Raw genomic sequence first — 26062 nt, 5'->3', positions numbered from 1 at the left:
AATATCAAATCAATAACATCGACGGTGCAGAGTATCAAGGACAGAATATCGAAAATAAAATATTGACAGGTAAGTTTAGATTTTCTATACCTAACTCCACATATATGTACCTACACAGTACATATATCTTCAAGGTACGTAGATGTGGAGTTAGGAATAGTAAATCTCTACTTCCCTATATGCACTTACCTTTCGATATTTTGTACCTTGTTATTCTGTCCTCGATATTAGGATTGCACAATATTGTTGTTGTCCATTTTCAGTAGTACAATCCAACTTTCATTTGCAATCTTGGGTTCAAACAGAAGATTTGTGTTGTTTTTTGTCAGGATATTGCAAAAGATAACTCTTGTTGAAGAACAAGTTACTTACCTTCAGTAAAGCCTCATCTGGTAGATCTCAATCTAGCCGCAGATTCCTTACCTTAGAATTATCCCCAGATGTTCGACTGGACCCGGAAATCTTTTTGTGAGTAGTATCCCTGGACACCAGTAGGTGGTGTCATTAGCTCCAAGTGATATTGTGGTGCCTATATAGGCACCACCCCAGCGGAATTCCACGCCAGAAGCTTTCAGCCACGAAAACACTGACCACTGGAGTGGAAATCTAGGGCCCTCAATGGGGAACAGTCCTGCCCCAGAAATCCGTTCGCAAAGCAGGGAAAATAGGGGGGTCTGAATGAAATCTGTGGCTAGGTAGAGTATCTACCAGATAAGGTGTTGCTGAAGGTAAGTTACTGTTCATCGGATAGAGACTTCAAGCTGCAGATTCCTTACCTTAAAATAGATCCACAAGCAATACAGCCCCAGAGGTGGGTCTGCAAAACTGATTGCCATTAGATAGTCCTACAGGACCAAATGAGCAAAGTGCCCATCCTGATGGACCTGACTGTCCAGACAGCAGTGCTATGTGAATTTGTGCTGAGAAGCCCACATTGCTGTCTGGCAGTTATCCAGGCCCGAAACTCTGCGAGCTAATGCAGTGGTTGCAGCATTAGCTCTGGTGGAATGAGCAAGCAAACCCTCAGGGGGTTGCTTCTTGAGCAATGCATAGAAGATCCTAATGTAGAGCATGATCCATCGGGAGAGGGTCCACTTCTGAACGGCTCTTCTCTTCTGCGCTCCGACATACCCCACAAAGAGTTGGTTATCCACCCGGGACTCTCTTGTGTGGTCAAGGTAGAATGACAATGCCCTTTTTGGGTCCCGTCAGTGAAGTCACTCCTCTCCTTTAGAGTGATGTGGTAGAGCTTAAAAAGTAGGCATGGTGATAGACTACCCTACAGGAAAAGGAGTAACCACTTATGGCAGAAACAAAGCTCTAGTGCAAAGAAACAGCTTGTCTGGGTAGATGTTCTGGTATGGAGGCTTAAAAGACAAAACATGAAGCTGACCCTCTGGGCAGATGTTATTGCCACCAGGAAGGCTGTCTTGATGGAAATGAGCCTGAGAGCACAGTTGTGCAAGGGCTTAAAGAGAGTGCACATCTAGAACGTCAGAATTAGATTAAGATTAAGGTTCCCCTGAGGCATGATGAAGGGTAAAGGAGGAAACATTTGTTGCAAACCTTTCAAGAACCTATGTATAATAGGGGATTTGGAAAGTGAGGGGAAGGATAAAAAGAAGGACCTGAGAGAGATGAACATAAATAGTGTCAACCTGTTTCTCAGCACACCATGCCACAAACTTGCCCTAACAGCAGGCATATACAGTTTTGGTGGAGGGATGTCTGGCTGCCAAAATAACATCGTGGACTTTGGGAGGGAGGTCGAAAACTATCAACTGTCGGTGCTCAATCTCAACACATGCAGGGGAACTGTTCAACGGTTCGGGTGGAGAGCCCTCCCCTGCTGCTGTGACAGTAGATCCTCCCAAAGGGGAAGTCTGATCGGAAGACCGATGGCCATGCTCAACAGCTCTGGATAACAAACCCTCCAAGCCCCGTCTGGAGCCACAAGGATGACTTGGGCCCGGCTGTTCTTGATTTTCTTGAGAACTCTGCGCAGAAGTGGTAGGGGTGGAAAGGCGTACAGGAGGCCTGAGCCCTCCTCGAGACAAAAAGTGTCTCTGAACTAGAGCCACCTTGAAAACTCCAGCGTGCAGAACTGCTGACATTGCACAATCACGGCAGTGGTGAACCGATCTAACCAAGGCTCTCCCCAATGCTGAAAGAGATCTTGCACCACCTCCAGATGGAAACACGACTCATGACCTGCTAGGAATCTTGAGCTGAGTTTGTCCACCCTAGCGAGGCATAGAACCACCAGGGATATGCCCTGATGTTCCAGCCACATCCAGAGATGTAGGGCCTCTAGACAAACGGGTCCATGACCCCACGCTGTCCTGTTTGGAGCAGTACCACATGGCAGTGGTATTGTCAGTGAACACCTATACTAGCCTTCTCTTGATGGAGGGTAGAGAAGCTTTTAGAGAAGCTTTCAGTGCCAGTGGGATTGCCCGAATCTCCAGAGGGCTGATATGGAGTCTGGATTCTGCCAGAGACCAGAGTATCCTCTGATCTCCACCTCTCCCAGATTTCCACCTCAGCCCAGTAGTGACGCTTCTGTCACCACTGTGAGGTCTAGTTGAGGAAGGGAGAGAGGTCTGCCACTGACCCAATTACGGCTTGTTAATCACCACTGTAGATCTTTTGCAGTACCCACAGAGAGCTGGACCAGGTCAGAGAGATTCCCCTGATGCTCGGCCCAGTGGAACTTCAGGTCCCACTACAGATCCCACAAATGCCAGCAGGCAAGTGTCACAAGCAGGATGCACAAGACCATGGGTCTCAGCAGCCTCAGAGTCAGTCTCACTGAAATCCAGGATAGAGGATGAAACATCGGTATCACAGCCTGAATATCCTGGACTCGCCATTCGGGAGGATAGGCCCAAAACTGCACCATGTCCAGAACAATTCCGATGAAAGGGAGCATCTGAGAGGAAGTCAAATGTGAGTTTGGCACATTGAAAGTGAGCCCTAGCGAATGCAGGCAATCCACCATAGACTAGAGGGGGGAGACAACATCATGGGACAAGTCGACCTTCAACAGCCAGTCACCGAGACTGGGGAGGACTGCCTCCCCTAATCTCCAAAGAAGAGCTGCAACCACCACCATAACCTTGATGAACACCCAAGGAGCGCTAGTAAGGCCAAAAGGGAGCAATGCAAATGGAAAGTGCTCATGGGCCACAGTGAACTGCAGGTAGCGCCTGTGGACAGGCAGGACGGGAATATGGAAATATGCATCCTGCAAGTCCAATGGTTCCTTCTAGTCTCCCGGGTCCAGGGCAGACAGGACTTGAGCAAGCGTGAGCATTTTGAACTTCTCCTCCTTGAGGAAGAAATTGTGAGGGCGCAGGTCAAGAATAGGACGAAGGGCGCCATCCTTCTTGGGCACCACAGAGTAGTGGGAATAGCAACCATGACCTACGCCTGATGTCTGCACTTTCTCTATGGCTCTCTTGGCCAAGAGAGCCATCACAGAGATGGTCCTCTGTCAGCCTGTCGCAAGCAGGTGGCATGGATGCAGGAGTAGTCACAAAGGGGAGGGAATACCCCTTTGCACAATGGCCCCTTCGGGACAATCGGTCTAATGCTATGGACCTCCAGGTGGGCCGGTGATGGCATTTGCTGACTCCCACTCCGTGCCCATGATGGTAAGAGGGCAAACTAAAGGGGCTTGGAGGCTGCCGGGGGGTTGGTGGACTGGCCCGACCTCAGGCTGTCCGACCTAGGAGGTCTGTGGGTAATATGTCCCTGGCCATTCAAAGGCTGGAAAGCTTGCACGCCATGGTGGCTGGGCATGTAAAGACATCACTAGAAGCCCCTTCTTTGGCTGCAAAAAGCAGACTGGGGTTGGCGAGGGGCGATGGAAAGGCCCAAGGACCAGGCTGTACTCTGCTATCCTTGAAGCGCACCAGCGCTGAGTTCGCCTTGTCTCCGAAGAGACGGGAGCCATCAAAGGTCATGTCCATAAGTGATGCTTGGACATCCCCCGAAAAGCCAGTTGTTCTCAGCCTGGCATGGCACCGTAAGGCCACTGTTGATGAAACCTCTCTGCCTAGCGAATAAGTGGTATCCAGTCCACATCTGATTGTGAACTTAGCAGCATCTCTGCCATCAGCAACAGCTTGGGAAAGGATGGTCTGTGCCTCCTCCGGAACAATGGACAACACCTGCGCAACTGAACCCCATAGAGCATGGGAGTAACGGCCCAAAAGGCACACAATGTTCACAGACCGCTTTGCCAGACTGCTGGAAGAAAACATATTCTTGCCTAAGGTGTCCAGTCTTTTAGATTCCCTATCCTGTGGGCGGTAGGGAATGTGCCAGGATTTACACGGGAAGTAGAGGCTTGGACCACCAAGCTCTCTATGTTAGGGTGTTGTTTGAGGAAGTTGGGGTCTTCTGGGGCAGGGTGGTGGAGGTGGGCAATCGTCCTATTCACAGGAGCCCCTGTGCTGGGCTTGGACAAGTCCCAAGGACGTCTGTAAGGGCTTCATTAATTGGAGAAGCGGCTCTGAGGAGGTCACTCCTGGCTGAAGCACCTCTGTCAAGACGTTTGTTGTGAATGCCACTGAGGGCTGGCTAAAATCCAGGACCTTGGCCACCCTTTGCACCACTGTAGCAAACAAATAGCGTTGTTTGCTATGGTGGTGCAAAGGGTGGCCAACCTCCATCCTCCTTAGCCATGGTGGGGGGAGAAAGTATGCCAGCATCTGGGGAAATGTCCAGTCCTCTGCCTAGTCCTCACACCAGCCCATGTTGGGATCTAAAGGATGGTATTCTTCAGGTTTAAGCGACCCCTCCCAATCCTCCTTGAGCCCTAGCCCATAGGAATAGGCCTCAGGCTCTGGCCTGGAAGGCATTGATCTAGTCCATCGACACCCCTCCGACTCCGTGTCGAATTTGAAGGCGTCTGCGGCGCCAGCATCCCGACCTGCACCACAGAAGGTCGAGATGATATGATCGGCCCTGGGCCGGATCCATCTGTTGGTCCAAGGGGCCTGACTGGCGCAGAGGGCGGAACCACTTGCAGGGAACCAGTAGAAGCAATTTCTGAACCCGCGGGGCCCAAAGGCAGCTCAAATATTAGGCGCATGTCCTCAAAAACTCCCAAAGTTGAGTGGGGGTCGCTCTGGCTCCCAAAAACTAGGGGAGGCGCAGAGCCAGCCCACCCGCAGGCTCAACCTGCGAGCCCAGCCTCCAAAGACTTTCTCATCTCGTCTGAAGACGGCCAGGCGAAGTTGAAGGCCTCTTCGACTTCTTGTTCTTTTTTCTCTTGTGGAACTTACCCGCATGGCCCAACGACTTTGAGTGCAGTGAGGAGTTTGGGCTCCGTGACTAATCCCGGGACCTTCCTCTCAACTGGGATTGAGCTGATGTCAGTGCTCTGAGGTGGCGCCTATATAGGCACTGCCCACGTCACTTCCCGCATGGACGCCACGTCCGATGCCATGTGTAGTCTTACAATCCCTCCAAACCAGCATGCAGGGATACTAATCACAATAAATTTTCGGATCTAGTCTGACGACTGGGGATAATTCTAAAGTAAGGAATCTGCGGCTAATAATCTATATCAGATTTGCTGTGTTTATGCATTTGCCTCTTGCTCTCTGCCCCACATTCTAAATGTAAAGCCTTACCATACATACTTCATATATTTTGGTGGGAGGTTTTTTTTTACTTGAAGGGGCAATCTAGTCTCCAAGTATTGAGTATGTATTTGTCTACACAGAGGGAGTGTTTGGAGTGATAGCTTTGTCCACAGCTTGATTACGTGCTGGTCTGGGCCACCAAGCACTGTATGCTGTCCCTTGGACAGTCATTTACAACGCTTCACGGTAGGAAACCGCTCTGTTTTGCTCTGCTTTGAGTGGTTTGCAATTTCATAGGTGTCAGAGCTTGAATGCTGCACCTACATATTTGGCGGTAATGGCTCTCGGATCGAACTGTGCTGACCTGCCTCAAATGACAGGGTGATGGGCAGGCAGTGTTTCTTCGGGACAGGCTGCCACAGGATGCGTTATGTCTGAAGCATACTTCTGTGTCTTCGGTTAAACTGTTGTTGCTCTCTTGGGCTGCTATTCTGACAATAGTAAGATGCACACTTACTGTCAAGTTAATTTATTTGATTATAAGTATAATCATGAAGTGCGAGTGCAGGCAATACATGCTTCACAAAACACATTTTCACTATGCATATTAAAAACAACGTGAGACCACAGCTTTTCACAGCAGAGTATAAGGGTGTGCATAAGCACCAAGTGCAAATACAAAACAGTACATAATGGCAAGCACGTTTGAGACAAATTGAAAAAAGCATAAAACGTCTATATCTAAGGGCAGGTTTTAAAAAAAAAAGGACCCTACAGCATAGCAAACTTCATCCTCATTTAAGAGTTGTAAGAAACAGAGAGCAGGTCTACGTTCCATAACATGATGCTACCTCAACAATTGAATTAAAAAGCGTTTCGAATAAATGAGATAAAAACCACTAAAAAGACGAAGTGGAACAAGGATTGGGTCGACTGCCCGTCATAAGGGCTAATGCAGATGGAGGCCTTGTCATACTGGCCCCTAGGAAAACACAGCTGCAAGCGTACGACCCCCAATCCAATACGTGTCAGCAAGACCTTCTCCCACTGCCCAGCTACTGTAGTCAAATAATATACCAGGCCAGGTGATGTATGAAGCATCATACACTCCCTTCTAGAATGTTTAATCAATGCCTCCAGCTTTCTTTCGTGACACCTTTTAGCCAAGAAAGCTGATTTGAACATGGAGCTGCCTTGTTTACTTATCCCAGTAGGGTTAAGAAAGAGCTGAAACAAGCCCCAAATCTTGAAAAGCTCCTTTAACACATGAGAGCCAGGCTATTTTAAGGCCCTTGTCACGTTGTAGGCAGTCACTAATAATGGAGCGATTAAGGCCAGCTTGGGGATTCTGCCACATCAAGAGCCACAGTGAAAGAGGAGCCAATTTAATAAAATCCTCCAGAAACGGGATGTCCAATTCCTCGTGGCATGCATAGCAAGAACAGAGGGAGGGGACACACGAGGCGGCGAAGTCTGCATTTCTCCACTTACAAAATGCCAGTGTTCGAGTGGCGCCTGTCACCCACTCCTTAGGAAGCCACTGGCACCCAATTACCGATTATAAATTTCAGTCAAGGAAACAAAACATAAAAAATGAAAAAAAAGACGCCTGCTGCCAATTGCTGATGAGATGTTAAAAAGAGCCCCCGCCGACTGCCTACATTTTTGGCTGCAGATTGAAAGGTTTCTGCTCCACAAGTATAAAGAGCCATAACTACCTCTAAATAAGGAACGTTGCAAACCCTCTGTAGGTGATTGTCATTGATACTAATAGTTCTCTAGTTTATTTGGGTGGAGGTGCGTGACCCGCACACCGTATTTCGAGATTGTGAAGAATTAGTCTCCCGATCTAGGTCAGTCATAAAGTCTGAGAATGCATCCATTAGGCATCCCAGGCTCCTGGGAGTACATGCCAGCAAGACTGCATCATTCCCATAAAGGGAAGATGGAATCAGTCTGGGAACATCCGGGGCACTCTGAACCCAAAGATTATTCAATTTATTGATATAAAAAGAGAATCAAATTGTGACCATAACTCAACCCAGATGGATTCCATGCTTCAAGCTGAAAGCGGGAAATTATTTATCTTCAGGTCTAAAACAAACCCTGGCCTCCAAATTCCTGTGTGAGTCAGAGACAAAAAACACTAAAGGGGCATTGCGACCCAGATCCAGAAGGATTTTCCCGAGGAGGTTTACCCGATCAAATGCACACTTCGTCCATTTGGAAAGAAGACTGGCTTGAGTTGACCTTAAAATAATCATGTCTGAAATTGTCAGATCTGCACATATCCCAGAGCCAATGACTTGTGCAACTGATCTGTTCCAATGCCTAACGAGTACCAAAGAAGTACTCTTTTTGGCTCTGCCTTGCTTTGAGGTCGTTGCTGCAATTACATTTCCTAGACTTGGAAAAAAAGAATTTGTTGCTATGAACTTGGTTTCTGCAGCTAATAGATGGAACTATGTGCAGTTCATTTTGCAGTGTATCAATAATTAAAAATAAACAATTATGTAGCATATCAGAATGAAGAATCACCCTAGCAACAGTCCTAACACTCGCACTATGCAAAAAAGAACTATTGATGGACAGAATGCAGAACAATGTCATACATTCACCCCAGTACAGAGATCTGGGCCTAAATCCATCGTTTTTTTGCTCACCATGCCATTCCAGTTTGGACCCAGCCATATGCAAATCAGTCTTGACCCTGACTCCAGTTTTTCCTAAAGATCTTATGAAGAGCCTGGTGCTGGCGGTTGTATGCTAGAATTAGTCTTATTGGCTCTTTACCATGTACAGGAGGAACACTGTTTTTTTTTAGGAATGTGATTGGCTTTGACAATAGCTTTGTCTAATATGGTGGCACTATAACCTCTAGCCAGAAATCTCTACTGGCATTTTGTGCTATGATGCATTCTGACTCAGTACTGCATATTCGTCTGATGCGCAGCATCTCCCCGAAGGGGATACTACGAATCAGGTGCCCTGGATGATGGCTGTCCACGTGTTTAACGGTGTTGCCAGCCGTGGGCTTCCTGAACAGTTTGGTCTCCAATTTATTGTTACTGACAAAAACCTCAACATCTAGAAAACAGACTAGTTCTTGACTCAGATTGCCTGTGAACTGTAAGTTGACTGTGTTGACATTGATCAATTCAATGAAGTCTAAAACCTGTTGTTTAGTGCCTCTCCAAATTAAAAATACATCATCGATATAACTATACCAATGAATTATATGGCTAATGGCGACTTAATGGTGTTGTTTGTGGAGGACCTGTTCCTCCCACATGCCCATGTGCAGGCAGGCATAGCTCGGGGACAAAGAGGCCCCCATGGCAACACCTCTAACCTGTTGGAATAGTTGGTTAAGAAACATGAAAAAGTTGTTGTTAAGACATGTTGAAATCATGGAAATTAACATCTTATTATGATTACACTTGTGGATGGGTCTCTTGCCTAGATAATGTTTAATGGCTTTTAGACCGTCCTGATGGTGTATACTAGTGTAAAGAGATGTAACGTCCAGAGTTGTTAACCAGTCAGCAGAGTCCCATGAAACCCCTTCCAATGTTCTCAGGAAATCACCAGTATCTTGGACAAAAGATGGCAAAGCCTTCACATGTTCCTGTAAGAAGGAGCCAATATAGATGGACGTGTTTTCCATCAGGCTCTTGCGCGCCGATATAATGGGCCTCCCAGGTTTTTTTTTTATCACACTTATGTATCTTGGGGATGAAATATATTGCAGGGATCACAGGATGATCATTTTTGAGATATTTGAATTCATCTTGACTTAATAGTCCTGCGCCCTTCCAGGTTACCAACTGTGCATAGAATTCAAATCGTGCCTGCTTGACAGTGCCAATGTCACACCTCTTGTAACATTGGCCATCATTGAGTTGTTCAAAAGCTTCCTCAAGATACAATTCCCTGGGCCATAACACCACGTTACCCCCTTTATCCGACTAGCGAACTATGATGTTGTTGTTCGCCTGTAGTTTTTTCATAAGTTGGATGTAGCAATTGTTTTTTGGTGTGTGTTTGTAATGGTCGCGCATTGTGATGGTATAGAGTCTTTTCAATTCCGCAATAGAAAGTTCATGGAAAATGTCCAAATTATCATGTAACATCAAGGGAGTAAATGTTGACTTTGGTTTGAAATTGGTGTTGCCAGGCATATTCAAATTGATCTGTTCCTCACCCAGGTCCACGTCTGAAATCTCATTGTTTAATTGTTGCGGGTCCTGTAATAGCGGCAAATCTTTTACAGTTAGATCAAACATGCTGCCGCTGGACTGACCAGTCGATGGCTTACAAATCTTGTGTTCAGCTTTATTTGATAAAAAGAATTTGCGGTGCTTCAATTTGCGTGTGTATTTATATAGATCTATCCACGTTTGTGCATAATTGAAGTTGCTGGCTGAGCTGAATGTTAACCCTAAAGACAGGACTCGCAATTCGGCTTGGCTTAGGTTAGTGTCAGTAAGAATTATGACAGTTAGAGATGACCCTTTTGGGCCGCTTGCATCAATTGTACTGTTCATTTCTTGTTCCATTTTCTGTTGGCATTGGTTTTTCTGTTTGGCTTGCCATTTGAGGTTGCATTGCCGTCGCTCCCTGCGCCTTTTGTTGTTTCTTTGACATTGTTTACATTTGTCCTCCTGGGTCGTAGTGTATCACGTCGATCCTGGCACCAGGGAGAATTTAGTAAACCCCAACCTTGGGACCTGTTGATTTTGTTCGGTGTCAGACTTACTGTCAGGCTGTGAGCTAAGGTCTGATAGGGAAGAAGCCATTTGAGGGGTACTGGCATCTACAGGCGGCAATGAGGGTTGCTGTTTGGAGGCCTTGATAGCATTACATTTCCTGGCGAAGGTAAATACTCGCCCTTGTTGATAATCTATCTTATCTCTCTGAAATTTGTATGCTTCCCGCTTTTTGATGATGTCCTCCTCTTTATGTAGCCTAGTTTGCATCTCTTCCCTATATTTTGTACAATTAGCTGGGGTTTCCAAAGCGCTAATTTCATTGTTCAATTCGTCAATTTTTAATTGTAAAGACACACGGTCACTCTCAGCATATTTGACCAAAATGGTAACCAACCTGCGGGATGAATCAAGATTACACTCCGCCCACTCCATGAGCATGTTAGGGTCAGGTTGCTCATAGCTGGGCGCCAACATAATACGGAGCCCACGGGGGATACGGCCAACCTCTAGGTATCGAGACCGTGAGCGGTGCTCCCACCATTTAGACTGTTCTGCCCACATTAGCTTTTCCAGTCTTTTAAACACCTCTCACAAATTCCGGCTCCCAACCTGCGGGGCCGTGGCTTGTACTGCAGATGATGGCTCTCCGGCCGGTGAGTCATCACACAGTTCATTGGCCGCCTCCTCTCTACTCCTCGAGGCGTCAGCGGACATTTTTGCAGTAACAGGACATATATTCAAATGCAGCCTGCATTTTAAGAAACATATCCAGGCCTTTCACAAATGAAAACAGATGTGTACCTACTGAAAAGTCTATTTTGATTCCTACTTTAAAACAAGAGTATGGCATCAAGATCCGCTTTAATAATATGGTGCACATTTTCACTGAAAAACATGCCTGTTTTTAGTTTTGTGATTAAAGCAAATGCTGGGAATACTATTATTAGTGAATGGCAGTTCAAATGTAACCATGAAGGGCTGAAATTGCAAAGGTAAATATACACATGTATATTTACTCACATGTATTTTTACTTCTACACCAAAGTGTAATGCTCCACTTTTTGCTATTCACTATTCCTAAGTGACGAGTTAAACCTAAGTTTAGACTTATATGTCTCTGCCCCCTTAAATGAGGGGCTTGGACATTCTGCAACCATTTTTGACCTGTTGGTGGAGCTCTTTACCACAAGGGTTGAGATCACCCTATGGAAAAATATGGGGACATTTATTAAAGCTTCTTGTTTTTATTGAAACAATAATAAAATATTTAATGTGTAATATCAATGTAAAATAATTTAAAATAGTTATTATAAACCTGGAAATAATAAAATAACATTTTACAGCACACTAACTCATTAAATTAGGTTTGTATTAAATAATTAAATAATGTAAATATTTTATTTTAATTTATAAATACACATTTTTAGATGATAGTTTAAAAAAATAATCACCCTCACTAACATTTGTATTTTTATTTGATATTTTAGTGAATGTGGTTGAAAGTTACAAACCTATGTATATATTTTTAAATTAAATTATCTTCGTAAATATTTTAAAGTAAATGAATCAATAATTATATCTTTTATATATTTGTGTGTTGTCAAACTAATTTAATTTATTTAACATTAGTTCCTATGGGGTGTTATTTTAATTCCTCTCTGATGTTTTCTTTATGGCTGGAGTACATTTAAGTCTGTTTTGACAACTTTAGGGCTGTAGTACCTTTAGAAGTGAAGGATCACTGTTGAGGTGCCCGGTGGGATGGGCACCTCCATCAGACCCACCAGACTTATAGGAAACCATTCCTGAAGCCGCAGGGGCTCTCCCCAGCCGATACTATATTATTTACTGCACTCTAGAATCTCGTCCCATAATGCTTTGCGGGGCCTTTGGTTGGGATTGTATATTTGCCCATAACTTTTCTTTGGGTGGCCATAGGAGGATGGGACCACCACCGACTCGTTCAGCATTATGTGCTCTTTGTGTTCAAAGCAACTGCCTGGTCCTCTCCCTAGGTTAGGGGGGACCCCAAAAGCATCACCTCACTGCTTGCTTTATTTCCAATCTCACTTTTGTGAGGTGACTTTATGTTCTTTAGCATGTAAAGGTAGAGTTGCTTTACCAAGGGTGTGTGAGATTCCCATTTTATTAATTGGAATGGAGCAGAGCGGAGTTTCGCTGAGTTTTTTTTTCATTCCGTGGAACTCGGCCTAGTGGCACTCTGTCCACCCTTAAAATGTACCTAAACATTTCCCACTAAATAGAAATGAGTCCCTATTTTCCCACCATTCTCCCTCCTAAATTTATAACTAATTTGTGTACATATGTAAGCTAGAGGTCGCCAGCGGTAGGTTTGTTAATTGCTTTGTAGTAAATGCGTAGTACTGCTGTAGTACTAGTGTACGTATTACAAGATGCAGTTTGTGAATCTGTTCCTATGACAGCAGCTTAATGTATGACAATCAGGCGCATTTATACATTGAGCCCCGTTTGAGCTTTGTTAGTGTCATACTTGACAAGCTTTAAGAAGCTTAAGCAAGGCCAATACTAATACATTTCAATGGTATGGCAGGAAAGATATTGGAAATGTTTTTACTACACAGAAAGCACCCCTTTGAAAATATAGATGCAATACAGCCTCTCCCCAATCTCCTTCGAACGTTTATCCATGAAATTCATTACTGGACCAAGATGCTTTATTTTACCTTCTTATTTTTTAAAATATATGAGCCAAAAATTCCTTCCTGGAGCCATAGTGAAAACAAAGAGAGAATGAGCTTCTCACAGGTTTTAGCAACCATGTATTATCCCTCATCCCCATCATACACAGGTAGAAGAACAGACAGACCCACCAACCTGGTATCGGTCTGAGTGATGGAGGTCATCTGTAGAGCGGGGCGAGGCAGTGGGCGAGTCCCCTTCACGTTTGATGGAGGCTGATAACAGAACCGACTGCAAGAGAGAAGAGAGAAAAAGACAGGACAAGTGGTTAGACAAAGGTGTGCAGGGTCTTTATGGAAGTGCAGGACCAAAGGTGTTGTTTAAGGTCAGTGGGCTGGAGATGGTATATGGTCAGTGGATTAGATGTGGTGTGTTGTCAGCGGAGATGGTGTAGAGGCAACAGTAGATATGCAGGTAGAGGTGGATGTGTATGATCAATATCCCAGTAACAGTGGTGAAGATGTAGGGTCTGCCGTGGTGGTGCAAGATCACAACACTATCTGTGCTGTGTGCCAGATGACCCTTCAAAAGTCCCACACCCTAGCACCAACAATTGACGAGCAGGCACTATGTCAGCTTTCTGGTGTACATTGACCACTGAGCACACCCCATAGTACATTCTCTAGCTGTGCCAACCTCACTTTCACATACATGTTACCACCACCTAGTACATGAGCTCTTCTGTGTGCAAAGGTCACCCTTCTTGGAGACTCAAGCGTCACATATGATTTGACACGGGCCGTGTCATAGTACTATTTTTCTTCACTTCCAGCCATGTTGCACAGCAGCCGCATACGTCAGAACTTTAATGACGAGGAAGAAACAAGGATGTGGATGAAACCTTGGCTGGAGCAGCTGCCACCTGCCCCTTACCTTTTGCACCAGCACTTTTCACCTCATGAAGAGCAACTAAAAACATATATATTTTGTACCTCTTAATAGGATGGCTGTTTATTTGTGGCTGGGCCATATGGTTATTAGAACGTGATTGTGACTTGGTTTGAAGCTGCTGCCCATCTGTGTGTTGAATCTAAAGAAGTGAAACCAAAATACGCTAAAGCCATTTGAGCTGTCTGGAGCGACCGTCAAAATGAAACCAACTGCCGTTACTGACGAATGAAAACCAGAGCAATGAAAGTTAGTTAGGAGGAAGCCAACCAATGGTAAGTAATGGGTGGGCTCCAAGCCCTTTTTAGGTTTAAAAAAAAAAAAAAAAATAGATCTCACAGGGACAACATATGCAGTCTCACGCGAGACATAGAAATAATTTTAATAAATAAAATACTTTTTTTTTTTACTTTTCTCTTTCAGTATGTATAGCTATTGGGAATATTGGGTTGGTTTTAAGACAATATCGGAGTGACTCCACTGGCTGCCAGTTCGTCAACGGGTAAGGTATAAGGCATTGACGCTAACGCACCAAGCCTGGGTACGTTAATGAACGGATTAAGGAATATAGCCCAAGGGAGGCTTCTGCGCTCCAGCATTGCCAGATTTATCATGGTTTCTCGCTTTCAAAGACAATGGAAGAGAGGCGCTTCCTTCACGTTTGAGCAGCAGGTATGTGGGATCAGCTGCCTGCTTACCTGAAGTCTATCTTGGAGGAAGGAAAATTTAAAAAGAAATTGAGAACACTCTTATTCAGACTTAAGTGATGTCAGGATATCAGCGAATCTTCGCAGGGATTTCCAGCAAAGCCTAAAAGTGCCGGACACTCTTTTGAGAAGCTGTGTGCTACAGAACTATCCTTCATTTAGTCATTCATAATTATAACACTTTTTGCAACATTCAATCCTTTAAGTCATACATGGATTCTATAACAAAGCAATGCATTTTTCCATTGCAGCACATGAAACCAAGTTGTTTTTATTGAGTGAGAGCTTGACCCTAACATAGCCTCCTAATTGCTTTTTCTATTTACAAATTTAGGTGTTTAATCTCCAAGATGGCCGCCCTAAAGTCTTGTCAGGTCGCAGCTTTTTTAGCCCCCTCCAGGATACTGCTTAAGGCCGGTCGCCCGCCTGCTGGTCTCTACTGCTGCAGCCGGTGTTGGCATCAAACTCTGATGGCCCTCGCCCAACACAGCGGAATCAGGCCATTTCATCCCTTGCAATGGAAAGTGTTCCCACCTTCCTGTGGGCCCTTTCCTTATGATGGACTCAACTTGGAGCCTGCAGCTTCAGGTTAATGCAGACAGGGAGACTTTGCATTCAGCTCTGTTCCTCACGCCATGTGCTCACGCTGTGCTAGTATAGTTAGTTTATACAGTGTTGTGTAGTATTTATATGTTGTGATGTTGGTATATCTCTTTATTAGCATTTGCGCAGTGCATACTGCCATTGAAATGCGTTGAGATATATTCAGGGAGCTCTGTGACTGACATGAAATGTGTCCTCTCCAGCTTCAGCTGGACCGGCTCACTGCTCACTCACTAGTTGCCAACCTGACTCCGATGCAGATGGAACCGGTTTTGAGCCCCCTGGCTGCCACACCGCTCATTGCCCATGGTCTTCCTGCCCAGCATTGGCACTGGAGCCAGTGTCAACATGAAGCTCCTCGCCCTCCTGGACCGCTCACTGCCCACCATCCTCCTGCCAGCCATCTCCGTTGCATAATATACCATGTGCATTTATAAAGCTCATGTTCAGCTAGAAGGGTATCTTGGTGCTGAATAACAGATGTTTATTGCTAACCAACTCAATAGTACTCCTTTTATCGAACTTAGAAGGATGATAGACTGAGAGGACCCCAAGGATTTGAACCTGTGACCATGAGGTCAAACACAGGCCCTTACAGTGGACACATTAGTCCACGAAGCCACCAGACAATGTTTCCATGAAGAACTGCCCCCTGCTGCAGCATTCACTGCACTCAACCAATGCCCTGATGAAGCCAAGCGTGCTCCGGGGAATCAGGTACACTTGCTGCTTCTTAAGTGAAGATTGAGAAACCTTTTGAGGATAGATGCACGGCATTCTTTTACTACAAAAGCCATTTTCATGGGCGCACAACTGTCTAAGCAAATACTCAGCGGTCCTCAGACAGAAAGCAAAAATGATAGCGCTCCGGCAGAAACTGGAGCCAGACAACTCTTCTCTGGCCTTCACGGCCACACCTGTAGGACACTTCTCGCAAATCCTCCTTACCATCCGGGGAGGACTTCAGGCACAATGGCGCGCCGTCCTTGCAGCGGCCCTCGCTACAACAGAGCGCACAAGCCCTCCCTCTTCCTACTTAGAGCAAAAATGCATCTACCTTCACCCATTCAAACCCACCATCCACCATAAAACCTACAAGGCCCTCTCTAGCATACTCTGACAAATACAGAGAAAACCCACCGGAGTACCATGTACAACTGTACACAAGCACTGGCAAAGGCAATAGATCTGGCCTGCAAACATAGTCACGGGCAAAAGATGTTTACATGCATAAGCACATTAAAGCCAGACCTACCGGCTTTGCCAATGCTTGTTGTGTTCAGGGGGAGGGTGACTTGGCTCGCTTAACATGCTAGGCGGCTCTTGCCAATAGCAGTGGTTCCACACAATTTAAAAATAGACAGTTTATTAATGTAAGCTGCAAGCGTATGTAGAGGAGCCCGCAGACTGACATCTTTGGGATTAGTTTAGCCTGCGTTTCGCCAGAGGTCAGCGGCTGGCGCGGCCGAGGGATGTGGAATAAATGGGCCCACCGTTTCTCCCTGGCCCGCATGCTAAAAACGAATACATAACGTTTAATTTACTGTCCTCCTCGCTAGGGCAACCATTTTTCACATAATAATATTGAATTAGACTTAGAGTGGCCAGAAAAAATCCTGTTCTTGGCTTCTTTTCCCTCGAAACAGTGGCTGCCAAGATGCAGGGACTCTCCTCCTATCCGTGTAGTGTGACTGTTTCTAGTGCACGTTCATGGTTTTCAAACTTATTTTCTTCTCTTATTTTCTTTTGTGGTGACGAGCTTAGATATTCTCCAATAAATTCCTATTTGCTCCTTTATGTTGATCATGGAAACATACATCAGTCAAACGCAGGTAATTGCTAATTTTGGCCACATTACCTTGTAGACAAGGTCTAAGCTATCTCCCTGGAAGAGGAAAAAGGAAAAGGGATGCTCTGAATAATATTAATAAAAGTTTTCGCATGTACCATGGAGGTTCTGCCTGATATGGCGCAATGTTATGGGCTGTGCTCTTCCGGTACCCACTAGATGACCCCCTTTGGCAGCGGCTCAACCATTTAAATGATCAAAATGATTAGATGGCCTCATCCGATTTACCGCCCAACCCTCCTAGCGGTCCATGTGCATTTGTCTAGTTGTATATTGGTGCAATGGCATCACAAAAACACCCCAGCAATCCGGCAACTCCAGAAATATAATTGTCTTGTGCATGAACAACAGGGAGGCTGAGGAACACTGCCAATTACCCAGGTATAAATGTACTCAAACCTCTTTCTTTACAGTCCGCACAGAAAGTTCACAAACTCCCCAAATCATTTTACAAAAATGAAAGAAAAACCTCAGATTCTGCCTAGGGCCTGACATATCACTCAGCTGAGTCCTGCACAGAGATGAATGTCACACTAGTCTGTCTGCGCTCAAATGCCAGCATGCGAAGTAAGAGTGGAACCTTGCGTTGCATTTCAGTATCTATAGCTGTTGCCATAAACTAGACAGGATCACCTTTGTTGGCTTTTTTTTCAGAATGGTGCCCATTTTTGTCTCCATGCCTGGGCTGTGTCTCCGAGAGGTACCCTAGCTGGTATTTATCATCAGGGGCGTAGCTTGGTCAGGGGGTAAATCTCAAATTTCCTAACAGAAAAAGCAGGGGCCACAGGGTGAATGGGAGCGATGACAGGGGTGAAGGATGGGCCCTTCACATGAGGAGCAGGGTCAATGCTGACTGCATTAGCTGGGCCTCTGGAGCTTGGCAGATAGGTACTCCTTTGCAACAGAGACAGAGTACCCTGAAGGCCAAACTCATGGTCCACCCACCTGATTTTGAGTCGGGCAGACTCAAAGTTTTATGCTGATGGTGTAAAGTTTACACAATCAGTGGAAAACGTCTTCCGAACAGAGTAAGTGACCATGGTGGGGATGAGGTGGGGGAAGCGATCTGACCAGCTGCCTTCCAGCTGCCTTATTTAGAGTAGACAGTCGAAGGACTTTTACATTTTTAGGTCTCGCCTGGCTGTAGCAGCGCGCATGCGCTGTTCTTGCCAGGCGAGGGCTTCTTGGAATCAATACGATTCCAGAAGCTCGCTTTCTGTTGCGCCCGTGTTTTGCATTGGTGCGCGTCATTTTGCGTCACCAATTATGCAAAACTGGGTGTTACGATTGTCCAGGAGGCTTTTTCGTCCCTCCTGGTTACCACCCTGTCCACTTTTGGCCCTGCCCACCGGGACTGGATCTTTTACTTGCAACGGGAGACATTGTCTCTTAATTAGCCGCTAAGCACTTTTTTCTTTTCTTTGTGAGCCACTCTCACTGCAGGCATGACGTGTTTTTTTTTATTAACGGAGAATTGCGCTTTAAATTTTAAATGCAGTACTGGGCTGTACAGAGCCCACATTGCTGGGCGTGCCCTACATGAACGGATATTTATTTGTTGTTTAGTGTGCAGTACTGGGCTGTACTGAGCCCTCATTGCTGTGCGTGCGCTACATGAACGGATATAATAGGCTCTTGCTCTACAAGGTCTGCCGGCTGTTTGTTTAGCAAATTCATACAGCGCAAACTGAACTCAACAGTAGTAGAGACCTTTACAAGACACCCGGTTACATTACATGAGCCACTCTCACTGCAGGCACGACGTGTTTTTTTTAAATTAATGGAGCATTGCGCTTTAATGCGTTTTAAATTTTTAATGCAGTACTGGGCTGTACAGAGCCCACATTGCTGGGCGTGCCCTACATGAACGGATATTTATTTGTTGTTTAGTGTGCAGTACTGGGCCCTCATTGCTGTGCGTGCGCTACATGAACGGATATAATAGGGTCTTGCTCTACAAGGTAAATGTATAGGTATTTATATAGCGCCAATCACCACTACGGGTATCTCAGCGCTGTACTCATACCGCTGAAGGAACCCTTCCTGGCTTTCCATGTGAGGTGTCCACTCCTGGGCACCCCCATGGTGAGGCCAGGCATCCCAGCGCTGTTGGGGCCATTGTGGAGATTAAGCAAGCTATTTCCCAGAGTTGCAGCGTGGGACCCATGATTAGAATAGGCACTGAGGCGAGAATATCTGGTCCGCGGAATTTATAGCCCGAGACCCTGCCGCGACGGGAATCGAACCCTGGTCCCGGACCAGTGCTCTGCATCGAGGTCTGCCGCTCTAACCATTGAGCCACACTTCTCCACAGGTCTGCTGGCTGTTTGTTTAGCAAATTCATACAGCGCAAACTGAACTCAAGAGTAGTAGAGACCTTTACAAGACACCCAGTTACATTACACAAAAGCACATTCACACAGGAACACATTGCCTTTTAGAAGGCACGGGAGATTAACTAATTTGCCCAGAATCACACATTGGTAAGCCAACGCCGTGACTCGAACAACACCAGCTTCCACACGCGATCATCATGCTTGATTAATCAATTAATCGCATGCGATCATCATGTGTGATTAATCAATTAATCTCCCCATGGTCCTCCTGTTTACTAAAAACGGGGTGCTAAGGAACATTCACATAAGCTATAAGAAGGGACCACCCCGTTAAATCTGTTTCGTGTTCTATCTACTCGCCGTTTTTTGTTTCTAATATTCAGCCTCTTTCTGCTCTCCCATGTCCCCCCTTTGAGAGCCTCCTCTCCTTCCGCATTCTGCTAGCACCCTCCTACCCAATAGTCGTCCACCACCACCACCACGTGCACCATCACGTCCACCACCACCACCACATCCACCACCATGTCCACCACGTCCACCAAGTCCACCACCACGTCCACCACCACCACGTCCACCACATCCACCACCACGACGTCCACCACATCCACCACAATGTCCACCACCACCACGTCCACCACATCCACCACCACCACCACGTCCACCACCACCATGTCCACCACCACATCCACCACCAACACGTTCACCACCACCAGGTCCACCACCACCACGTCCACCATGTCCACCACCACGTCCACCACCACCACCATGTCCACCACCACCACCACAACGTCCACCACCACCACGTCCACCACCACCACATCCACCACCACCGCGTCCACCACCATGTCCACCACGTCCACCACCACCAACTCCACCACCCCCACCACACCCAGCACCACCACGTCCATCACCATGTCCACCACCACCATGTCCACCACCCGCACCACCACCACGTCCACCACCACCATGTCCACCACCACCTCCATGTCCACCACCACCACGTCCACCACCACCAACTCCACCCCCCCCACCACACCCAGCACCACCACGTCCATCACCATGTCCACCACCACCATGTCCACCACCCGCACCACCACCACGTCCACCACCACCACGTCCACCACCACCACATCCACCACCACCACCATGTCCACAACCACCATGTCCACCACCACCACCAACGTCCACCACCACCACGTCCACGACCACCATGTCCACCACGTCCACCACCACCACATCCACCACCACCACCACGTCCACCACCACCACCATGTCCACCACCACGACGTCCACCATCACCACGTCCACCACCACCACCACGTCCACCACCACCACCTTCACCACCACCACCATGTCCACCACCACCGCGTCCAACACCACCACCACGTCCACCACATCCACCAGAACGTCCACCACCACCACCACCACCACGTCCACCACCACCATATTCACCACCACCACGTCCACCACCACCACCCCATCCACCACCATGTCCACCACCACCATGTCCACCACCACATCTACCACCACGTCCACCCCCACCACATCCACCACCACGTCCACCCCCACCACGTCCACCACCACCACATCCACCACCACCACGTCCACCACCACCATGTCCACCACCACCACATGCACCACCACCACCACATCCACCACCACCATATCCACCAGCACCATGTCCACCAGCACCACGTCCACCACCACCACGTCCACCACCACCACGTCCACCACCCCCATGTCCACCACCACCACGTCCCCACCACCACCACCACCAGGTCCACCACCACCACCAGTAACAGGTAAAGTGTCACTGGAGGGCAGGGGTAATAGGAGTGTCAACTCCGGCTGTACATGGGACATTTAAGGATGCATTGGGTGCGAGAAGACGGGAATAGGGGCTAGAACTTCATTAAGTTAAAGACATTTGCTTTGCTGTACAATACCATTAGCAATGCAAATGGCTTTAACTTAATCAAAGGCGAGACCTATTTCATTTTCAATGCTAGTTTTTACTGTCTGTCACCACCAGGTATATTGGGACAGTCAAAATAGAAAAATTACCTTCATTCCATGGGAGTGAATTCCCATGGTGTAGGGGTCATCAGTATTTATTTTTCAAAAACAAACTCCCGCTTTGGAAGTTTGTTTTTGAAAAATAAAAAAACTCTGGAAAAGTCTGACGGCTGGCCGTTATGTTTGATGGAGCCGGCGACCAAATGTTCCTACATTTACAGGAACCGCCATGATGGTAGCTCATAAATCTAGCCTTCACCTTTTCAGTAAACCTTATTTTTTGATCAAACTAATATTTTTTTATATACCAATAATGTTCACTGTTTGTCGATCCGGGGGCCATACCATTACTGTCCGCTGCTTACCCTATCAGGTCTGGATTGGTGAATTCTATTATCTGACCAGTTGAGGCTATGCTATTTCAGTAAAACACTTTGTTTGACTAAATAGGTTTTGTTTTTCTAGACACATCCCCTTTATCCACCCACTCAGTCCAATCTCTTGGTATAGTGGTCCAATGAAGGCCTCCTTAGTATCAACCAGAATATGCACGAACAAAGCAGCTGACTCTTGACAGATAGAAGTCTGGTTATTGTCAGCTTCAACAGGCTGCAAGACACAATTATTACCTATAGATGATGTGTGTAGAACTGTTGGGAGTGCATGATTGATGCCATCACACTCATGCCTTTGAACCTGGCTTATTGTGCAGTTTGCTGATGAAGGCTCGTTTGCACCTTCTTGTTTCCCACCATAGATGCCAGCATGGAAGGTAGGACAGTAGTTCGCTTCCATTGGACCCAAAGATGTATCCTTCTTTCTCAGCCCCTAAAAACATGCAGCTCTCATGTTCACCTTCCTCATATAACCGAAAGGAGTTTTAAGTGCTACAAACTTCTTTTGTAAAAATGTTGTTCTATACGATTGTAAAGTATGGAAGCTTTACTTTAGCAGGCAAGTCATTGCTAGCACTCCCTCAAGCTCAGCTTCAAGAGCACACCATCTGCCTATACCCATCAGTCCACAACTATACAACCGGGATATCTCAAGGCCTGGGCTCACCTCTATCTCTGCAGGTCAACACGTCAATCAACTCTCATAACTCCAAGGCTGCTTCCTACCGCTCGCAGGAAACACACACAAGCCATCCCGGATCGTTACCTATTCCATCACCTGGAGACCCTACTAACTGAGCTCGAAAGGCCCTTTATCCGACACAGAGCACCGTCACATTGAGCACTCGTCATGAGTACCAAATCTAGATGAGCTTTGATGTGAGGAGGAGCTCGAGATAACAGCACTTACGTGCTTGAAACATGGGACCAACTCAGGGTCCTAGTCTGCATCAAAGTCCAAACTTTAAGAGTCCTTTTATGGAAACAATGTAATCTCAATAGCAGCCCAGCCGACCCCACTCTTCCCGCCACCAGAGTCTGACATCAGGCACTCATTTGCACCAATAATGAGGCCTCATGTTGAGCACACAACCAAGGGATTGTGAGGATGGCGATGCTTTTACCGAGATATATGGTTTCATTGTTAGTTTGTGTACTGGATGGAGGGAAAAGAAGACAGCAAGGGGGACAAAGGGCCTATGTGAACAATGGCCTGCCTTGTCCTTTGTATCGGGGGATATCTGTGGTGCCTCTGTTGTAGAGCATGGCTGTCTCTTCCTGGGTGGCTTGGAGCATTGCCCCAGTGGTTCACCTGCCACATATTCTGCATTTGATAGCAGGACCATTATCAGAGCACTAAAAGTGGCATTACGCCTATGTGGAAAAGGAATTTCCAGGAGGAATGGAAAACAACCCCTCTAACCAATATGGTCCCAATGGAGTCTTTTGTGTGGATGGGAGACATACAGCCTCCTCCGAGTTTGTGGGATGGGCTTATAAAGCGAAAAAGCACAGAATGGGGGGCACACAGACAGTGAGTGTGTAGAGGATAGGCACAGTGACAGGAATTATGAGGCGTTCAAGTGGGCGTGGATAGTGTGTGAGGAACTGCGGGTCTTTGTCAGACAGTGTGGGGATCCTGGGACTCAAGGCAGACACTATGAGGAGCTCTGGGTTCCTGGAGTGTGCAGTGGTTGGGTATATGGAGAGGAAGTATGAGGAGCATAAGTCTCATCATTATAGTGGGAGGAACCTGGGGCTAACAGACAGACAATATGTAGAGCTCTGGGTGAATGGAGATGTAGCCTGAGGAGGCTGGGCACATGCACAGAAGTAGGAGCAGCTTATTTTGCAATGCAAAAGGGAGAGGGCCTTGGGGCCCTTAGTCAGATAGTGAGTAGCTGGCGAGTATGAGGAATTCTGGGTGCCTAGACAGACAGTGTAAATATGCTGGGCACAGGATCAGGAAATCTGTGAAGCTTACATTGCAATGATAGAGTGTGGGGAGCTTGGGGTGTTTGGTCTCTAGATGCATGGACTGACAGAACGAGGAGCGTAAGGATCTCTAGATGCATGGACGGACAGTGTGAGGAGCTTGGGGCACATCAGGGACAGCGTAAGGATCTCTATATGCACAGACAGCGTGGGGAGCTTGGGGTGCATCAGGGACAATGTAAGGATCTCTAGATGCATGGACAGACAGCGTGGGGAGCTTGTGGTACATCAGAGGCAGTGTAAGGATCTCTAGATGCACAGATAGACAGCGTGGGGAGCTTGGGGTGCATCCGGGACAGTGTAAGAATCTCTAGATGCACAGACAGACTGCGTGGGGAGCTTGGGGTACATCAGAGGCAGTGTAAAGATCTCTAGATGCATGGACAAACAGCGTGGGGAGCTTGGGGTACATCAGAGGCAGTGTAAGGATCTCTAGATGCATGGACAAACAGCGTGGGGAGCTTAGGGTACTTCAGAGACAGTGTAAGGATCTCTAGATGCACAGACAGACAGCGTGGGGAGCTTGGGGTGCATCCGGGACAGTGTAAGAATCTCTAGATGCACAGACAGACAGCGTGGGGAGCTTGGGGTACATCAGAGGCAGTGTAAAGATCTCTAGATGCATGGACAAACAGCGTGGGGAGCTTAGGGTACTTCAGAGACAGTGTAAGGATCTCTAGATGCATGGACAGTCAGCTTCGGGCACATGGGCAGAATGTGTGAGGAGCTTCAAACACGTGTTAAAGACCAAGATCTTGGGGCATATGGATAAGGCAAATTAGGAGCCTGGGACATTTTGAACACAGTATTAGTCATTCCGGCGACATAAATAGGCAGTAGAAAGGACTTTAGGCATGTGAAAAGAAGGTGACTGATTTCACGCACTGGCACTGACCATGACAAAAGCACTGACAGACAGCTGCCGAAACCAGACCTAAAAACACATAGTGTTTGTTGTTTTTCAACCTTTAAAGGAGAAAAGATACGTTTACTTTTGGTGTGCAGGAAGTGAAGGCAGAGTATGTGTGTGTGGCGATGCCAATAGTACCCTGGCCATTCGCATACAGTGTGTACTGTACTGGGTGCAAATACTGCATTTTTTGTTCAGAAGTGTTTATTCTTCCGTTTCCGTTTCTACATTTCCACAGAGATCATTCTAGAGGACGACTTTGACCTTTTGAGAGGGCAGTCATTTGCTCAAGATCACAGTGCTTACTTAACAAGGCTGAACTAGGAGACACCAGTCTTCTGATTATCACCTGACCACCGTGAATGCAGTGCGGACGAGGGAAGTAAAAGTCCCGGGCCGAGCCAGTACTTAGAAAAAGAATTCACAGATATAATCACCTCTGGCTCCAGTCAGCACATCCATGTAACATATTTCTGAGACTTCAACCGCTGACATCAGCACAAAGACAATGAAGGAATACTTCTTCATACACTTGAATAATGGACATTAAGTAGATAACCACCGAGCCAACCAACTCAAAAAGGGAACACACTTCTTTGACCACAACTTCATCTGCATTCCATTCAAAGCCCTGAAACCCCTGGAAATGACAGAACACTTCGGTGTAACCAGTGCTTTAAATGGACAGGTACTCTCCCTGTAATGAGTACCTATACTCCTCAGCACTGCTACAATATCTTTAATGGGAGCATATCTGCACTTCTCAGGAGCAAACAGGTACTTTAAAGAGTGAGTACATGCACTTCTACGTTTCTATTTAAAGCACTAGCTGTATCCTTTTCCATCTTTCACATATCTTATTTGCTTTGAGGACAGTCAAAAAGAGAAAACTAGCATTCAGCTCTTTCAAAAAACTCCCTGTGGATGGACTCTCCAAGAAGTAATCATCAATCTGTTTAACTCGCTCCAGCCCACATCAGATGTTAGCACACTTCTCAACATCTACAACACAACAATGAAAAACCATGAGGAACTCGACACTTCATTGAAAACACAATCCTGCAAATCTGAGCCCTCAGCACCATGGTACTCCCAAGAAAACTCAGAGTACAAGCATACCGCATGCAGCCAAGAAAAGAAATTGGAAAACGACCAATTTCCTTGATGAACTCAGACAACCTAAAGCATTCCACTCTGCACAACGTCCTCCCACCTCCAAATTAAAAGCCACCTCTACAAGACTACCAACAACATGGGCAAGGCACTCTTCAATGCTGTCAAGCACAGCGTCAATCTAGTCGCACACCTGCAAATCCCATCCTCAGTCAAAAAA

The 26062-nt window shown here is 46.5% G+C and overlaps 1 protein-coding gene across 6 annotated transcripts in view; it reads right to left on the bottom strand.

The window, feature by feature from the left end:
* RNF220 (ring finger protein 220) overlaps window positions 1–26062 on the bottom strand; it is a 720811-nt gene that overhangs the window by 189350 nt on the left and 505399 nt on the right. For all 6 annotated transcript variants that reach the window (XM_085602785.1, XM_085602783.1, XM_085602784.1 and 3 more), the window contains one exon: window positions 13166–13261. In XM_085602785.1, the coding sequence (XP_085458911.1) occupies window positions 13166–13261 (96 nt within the window). The remainder of the gene's footprint in view (window positions 1–13165; window positions 13262–26062) is intronic.

Source organism: Triturus cristatus, chromosome 4_2 (genome assembly GCF_964204655.1).
Source record: "Triturus cristatus chromosome 4_2, aTriCri1.1, whole genome shotgun sequence".
Classification (NCBI taxonomy): domain Eukaryota; kingdom Metazoa; phylum Chordata; class Amphibia; order Caudata; family Salamandridae; genus Triturus; species Triturus cristatus.
This window is presented reverse-complemented; position numbering and strand designations above follow the sequence as displayed.